The 17,818-nt window shown below is 64.6% G+C and overlaps 4 protein-coding genes across 4 annotated transcripts; all 4 read left to right on the top strand.

Annotated features, from left to right (window-relative positions):
- The first annotated feature begins 2,055 nt into the window (after window positions 1-2,055).
- YJU2B (YJU2 splicing factor homolog B) lies at window positions 2,056-5,917 on the top strand. The gene is made up of 10 exons (XM_061443860.1): window positions 2,056-2,074; window positions 2,557-2,615; window positions 2,742-2,795; window positions 2,905-2,987; window positions 3,090-3,145; window positions 3,220-3,280; window positions 3,822-3,964; window positions 4,523-4,695; window positions 5,413-5,524; window positions 5,609-5,917. The coding sequence occupies exons 2-10, from the start codon at window positions 2,613-2,615 to the stop codon at window positions 5,899-5,901; spliced, it is 978 nt and encodes a 325-aa protein (XP_061299844.1). The 5' UTR covers window positions 2,056-2,074; window positions 2,557-2,612; the 3' UTR covers window positions 5,902-5,917.
- A 166-nt stretch (window positions 5,918-6,083) lies between these two features.
- Window positions 6,084-8,647, top strand: MRI1 (methylthioribose-1-phosphate isomerase 1). The gene is made up of 6 exons (XM_061443855.1): window positions 6,084-6,251; window positions 6,324-6,565; window positions 6,853-7,025; window positions 7,141-7,317; window positions 7,835-8,059; window positions 8,498-8,647. The coding sequence occupies exons 1-6, from the start codon at window positions 6,120-6,122 to the stop codon at window positions 8,632-8,634; spliced, it is 1,086 nt and encodes a 361-aa protein (XP_061299839.1). The 5' UTR covers window positions 6,084-6,119; the 3' UTR covers window positions 8,635-8,647.
- A 37-nt stretch (window positions 8,648-8,684) lies between these two features.
- On the top strand, window positions 8,685-9,171 carry CUNH19orf53 (chromosome unknown C19orf53 homolog). Its single transcript, XM_061443877.1, has 3 exons — window positions 8,685-8,810; window positions 8,895-8,950; window positions 9,049-9,171. The coding sequence occupies exons 1-3, from the start codon at window positions 8,726-8,728 to the stop codon at window positions 9,169-9,171; spliced, it is 264 nt and encodes an 87-aa protein (XP_061299861.1). The 5' UTR covers window positions 8,685-8,725.
- A 6,115-nt stretch (window positions 9,172-15,286) lies between these two features.
- On the top strand, window positions 15,287-16,237 carry NANOS3 (nanos C2HC-type zinc finger 3). The gene is given in 4 exon segments (XM_061443888.1): window positions 15,287-15,508; window positions 15,510-15,620; window positions 15,622-15,672; window positions 15,675-16,237. Coding segments are annotated over 4 exon segments (921 nt in total). The 3' UTR covers window positions 16,212-16,237.
- Window positions 16,238-17,818: the final 1,581 nt, after the last annotated feature.

The raw sequence follows: 17,818 nt of genomic DNA, 5'->3' as shown, positions 1-17,818 counted from the left end.
AATGAGTGTGGAAAAACGGTTGTTCAAAAATGGGTGCTCGAAAACAGGTGTTCACAACCGGGTGTGGAACGGGTGTGCAAAGCCCCAGGGGTGAGAGCCTCCTGTGTGCAGAGCCATGGGCATGGAGAGCCAGGGCTGTACAGGGGCACATTTGAAGGTGTGAACCCGCACATGTGAAGGCCTGCACGGGCACGTGTGAAGTTGCGCATGGACACAGCGTGGGGGGGGATGGCGGGTGGGGACACCGTGGCCATGGCAAGGGGGGTCCATTGTCCATTGCCTGGAACTAGGTCGCCTGGTGCCCCCAGCCCCGTGCCTGACGTCAGCGCCTTTGTCCCGGCCCTGCTTTTGTCCGGCCCTGCAGCTGCTCTGCCACGAAGCCAGTGCAGAGAAGGGGGGCCTTAACCCACTTCCCCCCGTACCCCGAATCTGCCCCGTCCCTATCCCTGCTACCGGGGGCATCGCCTCGGGGTGTTGGGGAACCCCAAAATCCCGGTGAGAGCACACCGGTAGAGCAGGGCCCCACCGGAGGCCAGGGGCTAGTGCCATCGCCGCAAGGGGACGTGGTTCCCTCCATCCCGGTGCATCCCGGCCCCCCCCATGTCCTGGCAGCAGGTGCCCGGTGCAGATGGACGTCCCGCAGTGCCGGCAGCCGGTGCGGCCACAACCGGGCTCAGCTGCCAGTGCTGCCGGATGGGGGGGTCTCCGGGGCTGGGGGGGGAGATGGAAGGAGCAGGAGAAGGGAAAAGCCGGATGCATCCGGTGACACCGCAGAGATGGGATGTCCCGGTTGTGTCATTCTGGTCACACCATGTCCGAGGCCGGTTTGTGGCTTCAGAGCTGGAGCTGGAGCTGGCGCCGTGGTGATGCCACAGAGATGGGATGGGGATGCTGTGGCATCTGTTGGTCCATGGGGACACATTGGAGCTTCCCTGGGACTCAGGAGCACCATGGCAAGGCCACAGTGGGACGGTGACACCCCGGTGTCCCCCCGTGGACCCAAACTGGGGTGCACAAAGTCCCAGAAAGGTTGGGGGGGTCCCTTTGTAACCTGTCCCCAGTGGGAGGCCCTGTGGACCGGCAGTGGCAGTGAGCTGTGGTGTCACCGTGCCCTGGTGACGCTGCCGTGGTGTCACCGTGCCATGGTGTCACTGTGCCAGGTCACCCGGTTCTGCCCATCCCTGGGGAAGGGGTTCCTGGGGAGGATAATCCTGGTGACCCCGTTTAGGTGCCATGGTGCATATATGTGTAAAGGCAGTGCACATGTATGTGCCAGGCGGCTGCACACATGTGTAAAGGTGGTGCACATGTATGTGCGAGGCAGTTGCACACACATGTAAAGATGGTGCACATGTATGTGCAAAGCAGTTGCACATGCGTGTAAAGGCAGTGCACATGCATGTGCAAGGCGGTTGCAAACACATGTAAAGGCAGTGCACATGTATGTGTGAGGTGGTTGCACACACGTGTAAGGGTGGTGCACATGTATGTGCAAAGCAGTTGCACACATGTGTAAAGGCAGTGTACATGTATGTGCGAGGTGGTTGCACACACGTGTAAAGGCGATGCACATATATGTGCAAGGCGGTTGCAAACACATGTAAAGCTGGTGCACATGTATGTGCAAGGTGGTTGCAAACACATGTAAAGCCGGTGCACATGTATGTGAGAGGTGGTTGCACACGCGCGTCAAGGTGGTGCACATGTATGTGTGAGGCAGTTGCACACGCATGTGCACAACGCTGCCCTCAGCTACGGGGTCACCTGAGGACAGCGGCGGAGGGGGGTGGTGGGAAGGGGTAGAACAGCCGCGGGGACCCCTGGGGTGGGGGGTCCTGGTTGTCATGGGCCTGGTTGCCATGGGCTCGGTTGCCATAGTAACCCGTTGCTGGGGCGGGGGGGGCCGGCCCTGAGCCCCGTTGCCATGGGCGGCCGCAGGTGACCGCGCTGCGGCGCTGACAGGGCATGCGCGGGGCTGCGGGAGGGGAGGGCCGGGGACGGGCCACGCCTCCTTTTACGGCTACGGAGTGACGCAAACGGAAGGGGCGGGGCAACGGGAGCGCAGGCGGAAGAGGTGGGTGGCGAGCGGCGGGATCGGGTCCCCATAGCCCGTAACGGGGTGTCCATAGCCCGTAATGGGGTCCCATAGACCGTAACTGGGTACCCGTAGCCACCAGTGGGGTATTCGTAGCCCGTAATGGGGTCCCGTAGACCGTAACTGGGTACCCGTAGCCACTAATGGGGTATCCGTAGCCCGTAATGGGGTCCCATAGCTCTTAACGGGGTCCCCATAGCCCGTAACGGGGTGTCCAAAGCCCGTAATGGGGTCCTATAGCCCGTTACTGGGTCCCCATAGCCCCTAATGGGGTGTCCGTAGCCCATAATGGGGTCCCATAGCCCGTAACTGGGTACCCGTAGCCCCTTATGGGGTGTCCGTAGCCCGTAACGGGGTGTCCATAGCTGGTAATGGGGTGTCCCCATCCCCATGTCCTTACGGGGGTGTCCCCTGTCCCAGTTCAGACTGGGAGACCCCCATTTCCTCCCCTGTTACCATAGCTCCTTGTCCCCTCGCTCCGTGTGTCCCAGTCTGGTGGCACCAGAGATCCTGCACCATGGTGAGTGTGGCCACCAGGACCCCAACGGGACCACCAGGACCTCCCTGTGACCTCTGTGACCACCCCATGGCCACTGTGGGGTCCCCATGGGGTCCCCATGGGGCTCTGATCCCTGTTTCTCCCTAGGGTGAGCGCAAGGGCACCAACAAGTACTATCCCCCTGACTTCGACCCGGCCAAGGTGGGCCTCAGGGGGGCCTTGGGGGTGTTTGGGGGGTGTTTTGGGGGTGTCAGGGAGTTGGGGGGGGTTCCCTGGCTCCTGCTGACCCCCCCCTCATGTTTCCCCCCAGCACCGCTCCCTCAACAAGTACCATGGGAGCCACCCGCTGCGGGAGCGTGCTCGGAAGCTGGCACAGGGCATCCTGGTCATCAGGTAGGGACACGGGGGGGCCGTGGGGACACCATGGAGGGGGCTGGGGACACGGGGGCATGTTGGTGACATCCCTACACCGTGTGTATGTGTCCCCCCTGCCAGGTTCGAGATGCCCTTTAACATCTGGTGTGATGGCTGCAAGAACCACATTGGAATGGGTGAGTCCGACCCCGGCATTCCCAGCCTTAGCATTCCTGGGATGGGGCTGGGTCTGATCCCCCTCCTGCTCCAGGCGTCCGCTACAATGCAGAGAAGACGAAGGTTGGAAACTACTACACAACACCCATCTACAGGTGGGACCTGTCCCTATCCGTGTCCCTATCCCTGTGCCCATCCCTATCCCTATGCCCATCCCTGTCCCTATCCCTGTGCTCATCCCTATCCCTGTCCCTGTGCCCATCCCTATCCCTGTGCCCATCCCTGTCCCTATCCCTATGCCCATCCCTATCCCTGTGCCCATCCCTATCCCTGTGCCCGTCCCTATCCCTGTGCCCATCCCTGTCCCTATCCCTGTGCTCATCCCTGTCCCTATCCCTGTGCTCATCCCTGTCCCTATCCCTATGCCCATCCCTATCCCTGTGCCCATCCCTGTCCCTATCCCTGTGCTCATCCCTGTCCCTATCCCTATGCCCATCCCTATCCCTGTCCCTATCCCTGTGCCCATCCCTATCCCTGTGCCCATCCCTATCCCTGTGCTCATCCCTGTGCCCATCCCTATCCCTATCCCTGTCCTCATCCCTGTCCCTATCCCTGTCACTGTGCCCATCCCTGTCCCTGTGCCCATCCCTATCCCTGTCCCTGTGTCCATCCCTGTCCCCGCGTGGCCCTGCTCAGGTTCCGGATGAAGTGCCACCTGTGTGTGAACCACATCGAGCTGCAGACGGATCCCGCGGGATGCGACTATGTAATCGTCAGCGGTGCCCGGCGCAAGGAGGAGCGCTGGGACATGGCTGAGAACCAGCAAGTGCTGCCCACCGGTGAGTCCCAGGCACACCAGTGACTCCCAGTTACACCAGTAACACTGGTGACACCAGTAACACCAGTCACACAGTGCCACTGGTGAGCCCAGACACACCATTGAGTCCCAGTTACACCAGTAACACCAGTGACACCAGTAACACCAATCACACAGTGCCACCGGTGAGCCCAGACACACCATTGAGTCCCAGTTACACCGGTGACACCAGTAACACAGTGCCACCGGTGAGTCCCAGTTACACCAATAATACCAGTGACACCAGTTACACCAGTCACACAGTGTCACCGGCAAACCCAGTTACACCGGTAACACCAATAACACCAATGACACCAGTAACACCAGTCACACTGTAACACCAGTGAGTCCCAGTTACACCAGTCACACAGTGCCACCGGTGAGCCCAGGCACACCAGTAACACCACTAACACCAGTCACACAGTGCCAGCAGTGAGTCCCAGTTACACCAATAACACCAGTTGCACAGTGCCACTGGTAAGTCCCAGTGCCCCCAGTCCCCCCAGTGCTCCCAGTGCAGCAGTGGTGCCCGTGTCCACAGAGCGGGAGGCACGGGAGCGGCTGGCATCCGATGCCATGTTCCGGCTGGAGCACGGCGCCAAGGACCGGGAATGCCGGGAGCGGGCGGGGCCGGGGCTGGCGGCGCTGCAGCACTTCCAGAGCCTCTGGAAGGACGACTTTGGGATCAACTGCCGCTTGCGGAGCCACTTCCGGGTGAGCGCTGCGAGCGCACCCCAGTGCGCACCAGCATAGACCAGTGCGCACCAGTGACTGCGTGGGGAGGGATGTCCCTGCCCCTGTATCCCCATACTGGGAGGGATGTCCCTGTCCCCATATCCCCATAGTGGGAGGGATGACCCTATCCCTGTATCCCCACACTGGGAGAGATGTCCTTATCCCTGTATCCCCATACTGGGAGGGATGTCCCTATCCCTGTATCCCCATACTGGGAGGGATGTCCCTGTCCCCATATCCCCATAGTGGGAGGGATGACCCTATCCCTGTATCCCCACACTGGGAGGGATGTCCCTATCCCCGTATCCCCATACTGGGAAGGATGACCCTATCCCTGTGTTCCCACACTGGGAGGGATGTCCCTATCCCCATAGTGGGAGGGATGTCCTTATCCCTGTATCCCCACACTGGAAGGGATGTCCCTATCCCCATAGTGGGAGGGATGTCCTTATCCCTGTATCCCCATAGTGGGAGGGATGTCCCTACCCTTGTATCCCCACACTGGGAGGGATGTCCCTATCCCCATATCCCCATACTGGGAAGGATGACCCTATCCCTGTGTTCCCACACTGGGAGGGATGTCCCTGTCCCTGTATCCCCATAGTGGGAGGGATGTCCCTTGCCCCATATCCCCACACTGGCGCTGTCCCTTCCCTGCCGCCGTCGCTGTCGCAGCCGCTCCGGTTCCCCCCGCAGGAGCAGAAGCCGCCGCGGGAGGAGCCTCGCCCGGGGCTCGGCATCGCGCTGCTACCGGAGGAGCCGCAGGACCGGCGGGTGGCGGCGCTGCTGGCGCTGCAGAGCCCGCTCTGTGCGTGGGGGACCGCGGGGGGGCCCTGTCCCTGTGTGACCCTCCCCCCCTGCATGTGTGTGTGACCCCCCCGTGTCCCCCCAGCCTACGAGGACAAGCAGAGGCAGAAGCGCACCGAGATCTCCTCCCGGCCCTGGTTCCCCGCGGCCACCGGAGACCCCCCACGGAAACCGGCGCCGGGGGGGGGGACACCGCGGACCCCCCCCCCTACCCGCAGCACCCTCGGCATCATCCGCAGGGGTGACCCCCCTGCCGGCACCCCCCCAAAGCACAGCGCGGAGCCCCGGGGGGGGGCTGAGCACGGGGGGGGCTGGCAAAGCACCCCCACAACGTCCCTGGTTGCTGATTATTCCGACTCCAGCTCCGACAGCTCCTGAGGGGGACAGGGACCTCCCCCGGGGCTGCTCCAGCGCCCCCCCCGCCTTTGTCAATCCCCCCTCCCGGGTTCATCCCCCCCATTAAAAGCCGTTGGCAGCAGCACGGCCCCTTTCACTGCTCGGTGCCACCATGGTCACTACGGGGGATCCCCCCCACCTTCGGCTCCTTCCGGCCATGCGGGGTAGGGGGGAGAGGAAGCCCGAGCTCCGCCCGCGCCATGGCGCTGGAGTCCATCCGGTACCGGCGTGGGTCCCTCTCCATCCTCAACCAGCGCCTGCTGCCGGAGCAGCTCCGCTATGAGCGGGTGGAGGGAGCGGAGCGCGCCTGGGAGGCCATCAACAGCATGGAGGTGACCTGGGGGGGGCACGGACCCCAGAACCCCTAGGGGGGAGGACACGGGGTGACAGCAACGGTGCCGCAGGTCCGGGGAGCGCCCGCGATCGCGCTGGTTGGATGCTTGAGCCTGGCGCTGGAGCTGGCGGCCGGGGCCGGGGCCGGGGATGGGGTCGCGGCCCTGGAGGCCTTCGTGGAGCAGCGACTCCGGTTCCTGCTCACGGCGCGACCCACGGCGGTGAACCTGCACCGTGAGGCCGAGCGGCTGCGGGAGCGGCTGCGGGAATGGAGCCGGAGCCCCGGGATCACGGCCCCGGAGCTGCGAGAGCGGTAGGGGCACGAACGGGGGGGGGATTGGGGTCCCCCAAGGGGTGTGTGGGGGGCTATTGGGGTGCTAAGGGTGTATTGGGATCCCTGGGAGGGTGTTGGCGTTCAGGGGGGGCTCTTGGGGTGCTAAGGGTGTATTGGGATCTCTGGGAGGGTGTTGGGGTGCATGGGGGGCTATTGGGGTGCTAAGGGTGTATTGGGATCCCTGGGAGGGTGTTGGGGTGCAGGGGGAGCTATTGGGATGGGGGGGGGGCGGTGTTTACTACCCAGGTTCGTTCCCCACCCCCCAGCATCATTGAGCACATTGAAGGGCTCCTGGCCAAGGACCGAGAGGACAACGAGAGCATTGGGGCTCATGGGGCCCGGGACATCCTGCGCCGCGTCCCCGCCGGTGCCACCGTCACCGTCCTCACCCACTGCAACACCGGGAGCCTCGCCACGGCTGGCTACGGCACTGCACTTGGTAGGACCCCGAGCCCCCCCAGCAACCCAAATACCCCCCCAGCACCCCAAATACACCCCCATCAACCCAAATACCCCCCCTCAAACTGACTGCAGCTCCCCACTGCCCGCCGCAGGCATTGTGCGGGCACTGCACGGGCAGGGCCGGCTGCGGAGGGTGCTATGCACCGAGACCCGGCCCTACAACCAGGGCAGCCGCCTGACGGCCTTCGAGCTGCTGCACGACAACATCCCCGTCACCCTCATCACTGACAGCGCTGCCGCTGCTGCCATGAGGGAGCACGGGGTGGATGGTGAGAGTCGGGAGGGACCGCGACGGGGATGGGATTGATGGGGATAGGAGTGGTGCTGGAATGGGGATGGAGCCAGGAGGGGGGGCGGCAATGGGATGGGGATGGCAATGGGATGGGGATGGCAATGGGATGGGGATGGAATGGGTATAGGGATAGAGCTGGGATGAGAATGGAGCAGGGATGGGGATGGAGCTGGGATGGAGATGGAGCTGGGATGGGGATGGAATGGGGATAAGGATGGAGCTGGGATGGAGCTGGGATGGAGATGGAGTGGGGATGAGGATGGAGCCGGGATGGGGATGGAGCTGGAATGGAGCTGGAGTGGGGAAGGGGATGGAGCCAGGATGGGGATGGCAATGGAATGGTGCTGGGATGGGGATGGTGCCGGGATGGCGATGGCAATGGGACAGGGATGGAGCTGGGATAGGGATGGACTAAGGTTGGGGATGGAGGTGGGATGGGGATGGCAATGGGACAGGGCCCCACGCACTGACTGTGCGGTGTCCCCTGGCTGCAGCTGTGGTGGTGGGAGCCGACCGCGTGGCCGCCAATGGGGACACGGCCAACAAGATTGGGACATTCCAGCTGGCAGTGGCTGCGCGGCACCACCAGGTCCCCTTCTACGTGGCGGCACCGAGCTCGAGCTGTGACCCCGCTCTGCCGAGTGGGGCCCAGATCCCCATCGAGGAGAGGCCGGGCCGGGAGCTCACCCACCTGCAGGGGCTCTGCCTGGCGCCCCCCGGTGCGTGCCCCATAGGGTGCTCATGGGCCTGGGGTGCCTGTATGGGGCAAGGGGTCCCATACATGATAAGGGGAACCCATACATGGCAAAGGGAAACCCTACAGGTCAGGGGGTTCCCTACGTGTTTGGAGGGAGTCCTATAAGGAACGCAGAGGTCTCATATGGAGCAGAGGGTCCCATATAGGGGAGGGGGCTCCCATATGGGTTTGGAAGGGTCCCAAATGGAGTGAGAATTCCATAGGGTGTGGGGTCCTGTATGAGACAGGGACGTTCCCATTGCCTCCTGGGGGTCTTATATGGGGCAGGTGGGTTCCTATATAAGATAGAGTCCCATGTGGGGCAGAGTGTCCATATAGAGAATGGGGGTCCCATATACGGAATGAGGGGGGTCCACGTGGGTCAGGGGATCCCCATGACGCCGTTTCCCGCTATCTCCAGGTATCGACGTGTGGAACCCTGCGTTTGACGTCACGCCACATGACCTCATCACGGGAGGTGTCGTCACCGAGTGGGGGGTGGTTTCCCCTGGGGAGCTGAGCCGCGCGTTGGCGGAGCACTCCGCTGGGGGGCAGTAAAGCGCTCGGCTGCATCCCGGCGTGCTTGGCGCCGTCCCTCTCTATGTCCCGGCGTGCTTTGCGCGGGCGGGAACCCGGAAGCGGCGGCAGCATGGCGCAGGGCAGGCCCAAGGCCGCGGCCAAGCGGCCCCGGCAGGCGACGGCGGCAACCGGGAACCGGGGCCCGCGGAAGGGAGGTGAGACCGGGGGGGGGAGGGGGGGGGTTGGGGCCTATGGAGGGGGAGGAGCAGGACGGACCCCACCGACCCTTCCGCCCCCAGGCCGCGCCATCGCGCCCAAGAAGCTCCGCGTGATCCAGCAGCAGAAGCTGAAGAAGGTGAATGGGGGAGGGGATGAGGGAGGGGGGGTGGGGCCGCGGTGCCCCTCCCCCTCCTCATGCCTGACCTCTGACCCCCTCTCCCCTCCCCCCTGCAGCAGCTCGAGGTCGGGATCCGCGCGCGCATCGAGCGGGACGCGCGGCAGCGCGCGGGCACCGCCCCTCCCCTACCGCAGCGCCCCTCCCCCGCCAAGGGCAAGGCCAAAAAGGGGCGGGCCTGAGCCCCTCCCCCCATCGCTGCCCGTTGTCTTAATAAAGGCATTTTGTGGGGGAACCCCTCCTCCGAGGCTGGTGACGTCAGGCTGACGTCAGGAGGGGCCCAGAGTTGGGTTCGGGGCTCCCAGTTCCGCCCACTCCCCCCCGCTTCGTTCATGCCTCACCCACGAGACTTTTATGAATGGATGGGAAACCCGAGGTCACGCCCCCTGGGCGCTGATTGGCTGCCGCCGCTTGCGGCGCGCCCCGCCCCCGGGTGATTGACTCCTGCTGGTGGGTGGAGGGAGAGGCTCTTAAAGGGGCCGAGTCTCGTTATGGGGGGGCGGGACACGTGGGCAAACACCCCTCCCCCCCGTCCGGGTAGGGCGGGGCCTGTTGGGGCGGTGCCGAAGCCCCTCCCACAGCGATGACGTCAGGGAAATTCCCTGAAATCCGGGTTATTTTGGGAAACAAACAGGGAAAAACGGAAAAAGGATCTTTATTGAGAAGGGGTAAGGGGCGTTACCCCCCCCTCCCACGTGACCCCCATTCACCCCCTACTGCCATTGCTTCCACCAGAGCTGGCTTGGGGGGGGGGAATTCCCCCCTCTTTTGGGGCCCCCCAAGGGTAGGTTCGGGGTGGGGCTGGGCAGGCTCCACCGGGGGGGACTTGGGGATCCCAGTTGGGGTTTTGGGGTCCTCGGGAAGGAATTTGGGTCCTGGAGGGGGGTTTTGGGGTGCTGGGGGGGTCGGGGTCCCTGGCAGCTGCCGGCGCTCAGCCCAGACTCCTGTTCCTGCTGAACTGAGCCAGTTTAACCAAAGCAACTGCAAATCAGCTCAGTAGGCACAGGAGGCAGCGCCCGGGGGGGGATCCCGGTGTCCTGGAGCAGATCTCAGTGTCCCGGTGCAGATCCTGGTGTCCGGTGAGCGCCGGGGAGCGGAACTTAGCCACTGTGAACACGACCCGATGCCAACGCTGTTCACATGTGGGCTAAGCCCTACCCCACGGCTCCTGTTCCCGGTGTGCATCCCGGTATTCCCGGTGTATCCCGGCGGCGGTGCTGGCGCCCGTTGGAAATCCCTGGCAATGTGATTTTGGGCAGAAATGGTAAAAAATCGCATCGCCAGGAACCCCGGTGAGCGGCAGCGGGGGGGGCGAGGGGGGTGTACCGTAACCCTCCCCCTCCAGTGGCAGCAATGGGGCAGGTCTGTGGGCACAGGGGCTGTGGGTGGAGGGGTGGACACACAAGGGGCAGACATGGACACACATGGACATGGATCCACATGGGCACACACGGGCACGGATCTACATGGACACACATGGACATGGATCTACATGAACACACAGGGACAGACATGGACACAGATCCACATGGACACACACATACACACATGGACACATCGGCATGTACACACATGGACATGGCCACACACGGCCACAGCCATGGGCACCGCCCCGGTGCGGGCGCACGAGGCTGAGTCATGGCGCGGGCACGTGCCAGCACCGGCTGGTGCCATCGGCGCCGCCACGTGAGAGCCGGGACGCGCCCGGGCACGGCTGGGAGGGCTGAGCAGTGGCGCCAAGACCCCCCTGTGCATGTGGGGCAGATATTGGTGTGCCCAGGCAGAGAGGGGATGCGGCATCAAGGCTCTAGAGATGCTGGTGCCAGGACCCCCGTGTCCCCATGGATGTAGCCATATGGCACCGTGGGGCAGCCATGGGGCTTGGTATCCCCAGCCAGGCAGAGGATATTGGTGTCGAGGCTCCGGTGGTGTCCCCCGTGTCCCTATAGATGTGGCTGTGGGGCTGCCATAGGGCACCCATAGGGTACAATGGGGCAGCCATAGGGAACCCATAGGGTACAATGGGGCACCATGAAGCACCCACAGGGTACAATGGGTACCATGGGGCAGCCATAGGGTGCCATGGGGCATCGCTGGGCAGCCGTCGCCACCGCCGTCGGTGGGCGAGTTCCTGGAAGCAGCGTGTAATGGGGCCGGGGCCGTCGGGCGCCATGTGGGAGCCGCCGAGGCCCCGCCCCGGCCGTGACATCACCGTCGCCACGGCAACGGGGCAACTTCAAAGGGATTCGGGTGGAAAAGGACCAAGAAAATCTGGATCAACAGCGGCGGCGACGGCATCAACACAGCGGCGCTGCCAACGGGGCGGCGGCGCCGAGCTGGGCCGAACGGAGCCGAACAGAGCCGAGCGGGGCCGAACAGAGCCGAGCGGGGCGGGACGGGGTCCCCGGCGCCCCCTTTGGCCTGAACCCAAGCAGGAGCCGCCGGCGGGGCCGGGGCGTTGCCGGTTGGGCCGCACCAACCGGCTCCTATGGGGCGGAGGCGCCGCTGTGGGGCTGCCCCCCCCCGCTCCGTGCGCGTGTGTGGGGCAGCGCGGGGGGACACGAGGCGCCGGCGGTGCCGGTGCCAAGGCGGAGGCGGGGGCCGGGAGGGGCCGCCCCGTCCGCGCCCGTCGGCACACGCAGCGCCGGGGGGAAAGGATGAATCACCGCGGCGGCACCAACGCCCCGGCCGGGACGGGGGGGGGGAGACGGGGGACGGCACCCGAAACCCCTCCGGAACCGGCCGAAACGGCGCTTCGGGACGCACCGGACGCGAGCCTCGGGGGCTTCGGAGCGGTTCGGCAGCGTTCGGAGCGGTTCGGCACCGTTCGGGGCCCTCGGTACCGTTCGGAGCGGTTCAGCACCGTTCGGAGCCCTCGGTACTGCTCGGAGCGGTTCGGCAGCTTTCGGAGCCCCTCGGTACCGCTCGGAGCGGTTCGGCACCTTTCGGCACCCATCAGGGTTTTTCGGCAGCGTTCGGAACCTCTCGGTACCGCTCGGAGCGGTTCGGCACCCGTCAGGGAGGTTCGGCACCGTTCGGAGCCCTCGGTACCGCTCGGAGCAATTCGGCACCCGTTAGAGTGGATCGACACCGTTCGGACCCGTTCGGTACCACTCGGAGCGGTTCGCCATCGTTCGGAGCGGTTCGGCTCCGCTCGGCACCGTTCGGAGGGGCTCGGCAGCGCTCGGAGGCGTTCGGCAGCGCTCGGAGGCGTTCGGCGCCGCTCGGTTCGGCCCGGCCAAGCCCCGACCCTCGCCCCGGCCCGGCCCGTACTCACCGGGGCTCCGCCGCGCTCGCAGGCTCCGACTTTTCCTCCACGCAGGGGGATCCCTTTTAAACGCTTCGCTCCGCCCCGGAGGCCGCGGCCGGGAGGGGCGGGGCCTGCGCCCGCCGCCGCTCCGCACCCTTTCGGGGCTGCCCCACATGAGGGGCGCCTGCGGGACCCCCCCCCGCCGGTAGTGGGGCTGCCCCATGGGGGGAAGGCGGCTGTGGGTGACCTTCTCCGTGCCCCACGGCGAGGGCGAGGTGTGCCCCATACTGAGGGCACTATGCACCCCATAGTGATGCCCCTATGTGCCCCATGGCGAGGGTGAGGTGTGCCCCATATTGAGGGCACTATGCACCCCATAGTGATGCCACTATGTGCCCCATAGCGAGTGCAATGTGTGCCCCATAGCGAGGGCAGTATGTACCCCATACTGAGAGCACTATGTGCCCAATAGCGAGGGCATTATGTACCCCATAGCAAGGGCACTATGTACCCCATAGCAAGGGCACTCCGTACTCCATAGCAAAGGCACTATGTAACCCATAGTGAGAGCACTATGTGCCCCATAGTAGGGCACTCTGTGCCCCATAGCAAGGGCACTATGTACCCCATACTGAGAGCACTATGTACCCCATAGCAAGGGCACTATGTACCCCACAGTGAGAGCACTATGTGCCCCATAGCGAGGGCACTGTGTGCCCCATAGCGCAGCCCCGTGCACCATAGTGCAGCCTGCGCCTCAGTTTCCCCGTGGCTGGTCTCCATGGCGATGCCGCACACACACATTAAACACGGGATCGCATCGGAAGTGGGTGAAACCACAGCACGTCACCGCTGGCGCTGCCGCCGGGACAGGGCCAGGGCTGGCCCCGGCCCCACACATCCCGCCCTGCCCCATAGCACAGCCCCATAGCACAGCACAGCCCATAGCACAGCCCCATATCACAGCCCAGCCCCATAGCACTGCTCCATAGCACAGGCCTGCCCCATAGCACAGCACAGCCTATAGCACAGCCCCATAGCACAGCCCTGCCCCATATCATAACCCATAGGACAGCCCTGCCCCATAGCACAGCCCTGCCCCATAGCATAACCCATAGGACAGCCCTGCCCCATAGCACAGCCCTGCCCCATAACATAACCCATAGGACAGCCCTGCCCCATAGCACAGCCCTGCCCCGCAGCACACCCCAGCCCCATAGCACAGCCCTGCCCCACAGTATAGTTCTATAACACACCCCAGCCCCATACCACCCACAGCCCCATAGCACAGCCCCATAGCACAGCCCTGCCCTATAGCACACCCCAGGACCATTGGGTGTGGGGCCAGTGAGACCCAGCCCAGCTGCCCTGGGGGTTAACCCCCCCCTCCCCCCCCAGTGGAAGGTCCCAAATGCAAGTCCCTGGGGGGGGGGAACCTGGAACCCGCATGGGTCCCCACCCCCACCCCCCCTCCCCCCCATCTGGCAGTGGCCCCACATCTGGGCAGGAGCCACCTCATGAAACATGCATTTGAGGCCGGACATGCGTGGGGCTGCACATGGCCTTGGAGCATATGCATGCGGGGCTGCTGCACACACCACACACATGCCATGGAGCCCCTGTCCCGTGCAGCACATGCATGTATATGTGTGTACACACACGGGCATGGAACATGCTTGCACATCCATGTGTGCACACACAGGCATGGAACACGCACATTCATGTGTGCACATGAGCATGGAACACGCACATCTCTGTGTGCACACACAGGCATGGAACACACTAGCACATCCACGTGTGCACACATGGGAATGGAACACGCTTGCACATCCATGTGTGCACACATGGGCATGGAACATGCTTGCACACACATGTGAAGGCTCCGTGCACAGACGTGTCCTTTCTAGGCAATGGAGCCGGACGCCGCATTCCACACGTGTGAGTCAGCCCCGGCCCCACTGCGGTGGCACACGGACACGTGTGGCACCGCATGGACATGTGTGGCACTGCATGGATGTGCATGTAACGGCATGGACATACGTGTAAGCGCAATGACACGCATGTAACTGCATGGTGTCGCATGACATAGTGTGACAAAATGTGGCCCAGCTGGAAACAGGGATGAGGATGAGCGGTGGGTGAGGGCTGTGGGTCTCAGGGTGTTTCTATGGGTCTCTGTGGGTCACTGTGGATCTCTATATCTCTGTGGGTCCTGCTGTGGGTCTCAGGGTATCTCTATGGGTCACTGTGGGTCCAGCTGTGGGTCTCAGGGTATCTCTATGGGTCACTGTGGGTCCTGCTGTGGGTCTCAGGGTGTCTCTATGGGTTGCTGTGGGTCCAGCTGTGGGTCTCAGGGTATCTCTATGGGTCTCTATGGGTCTCTGTAGGTCCTGCTGTGGTTCTCAGAGTGGCTCTGTGGGTCACTGTGTGTCTCTATGGGTCGCTGTGGGTCTCTATGGGTCGCTATGGGTCTCTATGGGTCACTGTGGGTCCTGCTGTGCCTGGCTGTGGGTCGCAGAGGGGCCGTTGCCGGGTAACCCCGTGTTTGTGTGGGGCTGACTCAGGCCGTGAGTCACCGGCAGCACCGGGCAGCCCCCCCCCCCCCCCCCCCCCGGCTCTGGGTGTCCCCGGGGGGGGTATCCCGAGGAGGGAGGGTAGCCCGGGGGGGGGGGAGTGTGTGACACAGCACCTCCCCCCCCCCGAGCAGCCTCGTGCCCATGAGTCACCCCAGGGCGGCTCCAGACACCATAGCCCATGATGTAACGTGACATTGTATGACATAACGAGCATGGCATGACGTAGCGTGACATGGCAGGACACGCTACGGCGCTGCGTGACTGCTGTCTTTGTCCCCCTGCTCATGCATGTGATAGCGTGTCCAGCCGTGTTACACCATGTGACCTCCTGCAGAGCCATGTCATGCTGCGCTTTGTGACGCCATGCCGTGCTTTGTGACGCCATGCCATGCTTTGTGACGTCACGCCGCGCGTGTTCCTCACCGCCCCCCCGGCACCGCCGGGGTTAACCCCCGGCCCACACGCTAGCCAATGAGAGCCGGCGGGGCGGTGACCAACGAGAGGGAGTGCCCAACTCTGCAGGCAGCCAATGAGAGCCGGCGGGGCGGTGCTTGCGGCCAATGGGCGGAGCCGCTGCCCTGAGTTGACCCGCGGCCCCCCCCCCGCCCCCCTCCCCCGGCGGAACGGCGCTACCGGGACTGTTCGACGCCAAAATTCCTCGTTTTCCACCCAAAACCACACTCCCCCCTCCCTTCCTTCTCCCCACTGCCGCTTCACCCAATCCCGGCCGTTTTTACCCCGAAGGCACCGGCAGACGCCGGGTTCGCGCACCCCGACGTGCTTTGAGACGTGTGAAAACGTGGCTTTTCCCGTTCAAACGCGTTTTGCCCATGACAACGGCGTCTGGCGCCGCCGGGGGGGAGGTCCCGGCTGGGGCCAAAGGGTGGGACCCGGCGGTAGGGAAAGGGGCCCCCCGTCCCTTGGGCAGACGCAGCGGCTCCAGGGCGGGTGCCGGGATTGGCCGCTCCTGGTGGCTCCGCCGAGGGCAGTGGGCACACGGTGGTGCCGGTGCGGGACTGCCGGCGGGATGGAGCCGGGGGAGCGGGGATTCGAGCTGTGGCGAGATTACCTGGGGCTGGCGGCCGTGGTGGCCGCGCTGCGGCGCACGGAGGCGGCGGCGGCAGCACCAGGAGGGCAGAATGGCGGTGGCAGCAGCGGTGGTGGCGGATGCACCTTCTGCAGGCACAACGGGGAGGCAAAGCAGGTGTACAGCGGGCACCGGCTGCGGGACGCGGCGGGCCGGGTGCTGTGCCCGGTGCTGCGGAGCTACGTGTGCCCGCAGTGTGGAGCCACCGAGGACCGGGCGCACACGCGGCGCTTCTGCCCGCTCACCCGCCGCGGCTACGCCTCCGTCTACAGCCGGCCCAGCCGCGGCACCGGGAGCAGCGAGCACTGACGGGCGGCACCGGGGCGCAGGTAACGGCGGCGACCGGGGATGGGGGGGGGGGTCGGGATTCCCGCTGCATGGATGAGCCTCGCACCCTGCTGCTCTTCCAGAGAGAGACATCGGGACGGCGCTTCCCACCCGCACCAGTGACCCATTCCTGACTGCGGGAGACCGGGACGGCAGGAACGGCGCTGGACGCTGATGAGAAACTGGACTCGGGGGGGATTGTACCGGCCCCCAAGATGGCTGTACCGGCCCCCGGGAGGGCTGTACCGCCTCCCGAGTGGTTGTACTCGCCCCCGGGGGGGAGTTGTACCGACCCCGGGGGAGTTGTACTGGCGCCACGGTTGGGTTCAGTTGTGTTTTGGGTTGGTTTGTTGGGATTTGGACGCGTTTTGGCACACTGTTTATTTTCTGTTCGAGCCCCCTTTGGTAATAAAGGGGCTCCCCGGGGGCTTACCCCACTCCTACGTCTCCATCCGCCTTCTCCCGGGGTTCAGCGGCGCCGGGCGCCGGCTCCGCCGCGGCTTCGGCCTCCTCAGCGCCTCCAGGCCCCGGTGGGCACCCATGGCCAAGCGGCTGCGGGGTGGGCGCCGCGTCAGCCCCCGCCACGGCCCCGAATCCCACCCCAAATCCCTTGGGAAAAACCTTACTTAAGGTCCGAGAGCTCTTGGATGAGGCCACAGACGATGTCGGTCGCGTCGTCCCTATGGAGCACACGAGGAACGGGGGGGGGGGAGGGGGGGGGGGTTGTCGCCATTCCTGCTCTTCCCGGCACCGGGAGCACGGAGCAGCCCGTGGGGCACCCACCTCGGGGCCTCTTCAGAGCGGTGCCCGGTGTCCACGAGCTCCTGTGGGATAACAGAGAATGGGCTGGGTTGAAGGGAGCTCATCCAGCTCCAACCCACGGGCAGGGACACCTTGCACTGCAGCAGGGTGCTCTAAGCCCTGTGTCCAACCTGCCCTTGGGGCCCATGAGCCTGAATCCCCCCTGTTCCGAGCACAGAGCCGCGTTATTCCCGCTTTTCCAGGTCGTTTCAGGCAGACTGAGGAGTCCTGGGGGGTTATTCCCGGGCAGTCTGCTCCTGCCATGGATTTACCTTGTGCTGTGGCGGCAGCTCCTGGTTGGGCTCTTCCCGGAGCTCATCCTGAGGCTCATCCCGGGGCTCCAACTGCAGCTCATCCTGGGGCTTATCCTGATCCTCATCCCGAAGCTCCTCCCGCAGCTCATCCCGATGCTCATTCCGGGGCTCCTCCAGCAGCTCCTCCCGGGGCTCATCCCGAGCCTCCTGCGGCTCATCCCGAGCCTCCTCCCGCAGCTCCTGTGGCTCATCCTGATGCTCATCCCAGGGCTCATCCCGAACCTTCTTCTGCAGCTCCCGCAGCTCATCCCGATGCTCATCCTGGGGCTCCTTCTGCAGCTCATGCTGGGGCTTATTCTGCGGTTCCTGCAGCTCATCCTGATGCGCATCCCGAGTCTCTTCCCGGGCCTCCTGTTGCTCATCCCGGGTCTCCTCCTGCAGCTCATCCCGATGGTCATCCCGCGGCTCCTCCTGCAGGTCATCCGGGTCCTCGTCCCGAGCCTCATCCCGGGGCTCTTCCAGCGGCTCCTCCTT

The sequence above is a fragment of the Pezoporus flaviventris genome, unplaced genomic scaffold (assembly GCF_033815535.1).
Source record: "Pezoporus flaviventris isolate CSIRO_AGI_PZ_B2104156 unplaced genomic scaffold, CSIRO_AGI_Pfla_v1 ptg000554l, whole genome shotgun sequence".
NCBI classification, from domain to species: Eukaryota; Metazoa; Chordata; class Aves; order Psittaciformes; family Psittacidae; genus Pezoporus; species Pezoporus flaviventris.
This window is presented reverse-complemented; position numbering and strand designations above follow the sequence as displayed.

Coding starts and splice junctions, on each gene's coding strand:
- YJU2B (XM_061443860.1), top strand. Junction 3,146..3,219: donor CAAGAACCACATTGGAATGG/GTGAGTCCGACC, acceptor CTCCTGCTCCAG/GCGTCCGCTACAATGCAGAG. Junction 3,965..4,522: donor CCAGCAAGTGCTGCCCACCG/GTGAGTCCCAGG, acceptor CCGTGTCCACAG/AGCGGGAGGCACGGGAGCGG.
- MRI1 (XM_061443855.1), top strand. CDS start 6,120: ATGGCGCTGGAGTCCATCCGGTACCGGCGTGGGTCCCTCTCCATCCTC. Junction 6,252..6,323: donor AGGCCATCAACAGCATGGAG/GTGACCTGGGGG, acceptor ACGGTGCCGCAG/GTCCGGGGAGCGCCCGCGAT. Junction 8,060..8,497: donor GCTCTGCCTGGCGCCCCCCG/GTGCGTGCCCCA, acceptor CGCTATCTCCAG/GTATCGACGTGTGGAACCCT.
- CUNH19orf53 (XM_061443877.1), top strand. CDS start 8,726: ATGGCGCAGGGCAGGCCCAAGGCCGCGGCCAAGCGGCCCCGGCAGGCG. Junction 8,811..8,894: donor CCGGGGCCCGCGGAAGGGAG/GTGAGACCGGGG, acceptor TTCCGCCCCCAG/GCCGCGCCATCGCGCCCAAG. Junction 8,951..9,048: donor AGCAGCAGAAGCTGAAGAAG/GTGAATGGGGGA, acceptor TCCCCCCTGCAG/CAGCTCGAGGTCGGGATCCG.